At 61.6% G+C, this 701-nt stretch overlaps 1 protein-coding gene across 1 annotated transcript in view; it reads left to right on the forward strand.

Annotated features, from left to right (window-relative positions):
* Positions 1–272: 272 nt before the first annotated feature.
* The window catches only part of LOC113972785 (serine/threonine-protein kinase TNNI3K), a 43,248-nt gene continuing 42,819 nt past the window's right edge, over positions 273–701 (forward strand). Inside the window, exons 1-2 of the mRNA XM_027694194.1 lie at positions 273–291; positions 486–654. Of these exons, the coding sequence (XP_027549995.1) occupies positions 273–291; positions 486–654 (188 nt within the window). The remainder of the gene's footprint in view (positions 292–485; positions 655–701) is intronic.

The raw sequence follows: 701 nt of genomic DNA on the forward strand, positions 1-701 counted from the left end.
TTCATAAACTCTTTTTTTTTCTCCTCCAGTAGCTCCTATAGTGCTTTTACAGCTACTTTTTATTGTAAGATTTGTGTATAATGAGATCTTATCAAGGCAAACCCTCCTTTCATTCCCATCTCTTTGTATTTGGTATCTGTAATCCCAGCAAACTCTGAATTCAGATGGAATCCGCAGATGAAAAACCACAATATCCAGGGCAAGGAACCGCAGCCGGAAAAACCATCAGCTGTGAGGCTCCTACCAGCTGCTAACAGATAAAACACGCGGTGATGCCTGCGAGGAGTCCGGGTGAGGTCCGTTTACCAAATCGCAGCCCTGCTCCGCGCTCACCAGCGCGCCCCGGGTGCTCCAGGTGCGGCCGAGGAGGCACCAACCAGCGGCTGCGGGCAGGGCAGAGTTAAGCGGGCGAGTTCGTGCGCGATTAGGATTCTGTTCCTAACTAGATTACCAACCCAGGCATCCACCTCCTCCTGCTCCTCGAGAGCGCTCGGAGCGCTCCCGGGGCCGCAGCGCCACAACCCTCGCCCGGAGCGCGGCAGAGCCGCCTCTCCCCGCCCGGCCGGGCGGGCCCGAGGGCTCCGCGCCGCCCCCGCCCCGCCGGCGCATCCGGGTCGCGTTGCGGCGGCGGCAGCGCTGGTTCCCGGCCCGGCCGTGCGGACGATGGGCGGGCGCAGCGCGGCGCGGCGGGAGGACACGGG

The sequence above is a fragment of the Neopelma chrysocephalum genome, unplaced genomic scaffold (assembly GCF_003984885.1).
Source record: "Neopelma chrysocephalum unplaced genomic scaffold, ASM398488v2 Primary Assembly neopelma1_97, whole genome shotgun sequence".
Classification (NCBI taxonomy): Eukaryota; Metazoa; Chordata; class Aves; order Passeriformes; family Pipridae; genus Neopelma; species Neopelma chrysocephalum.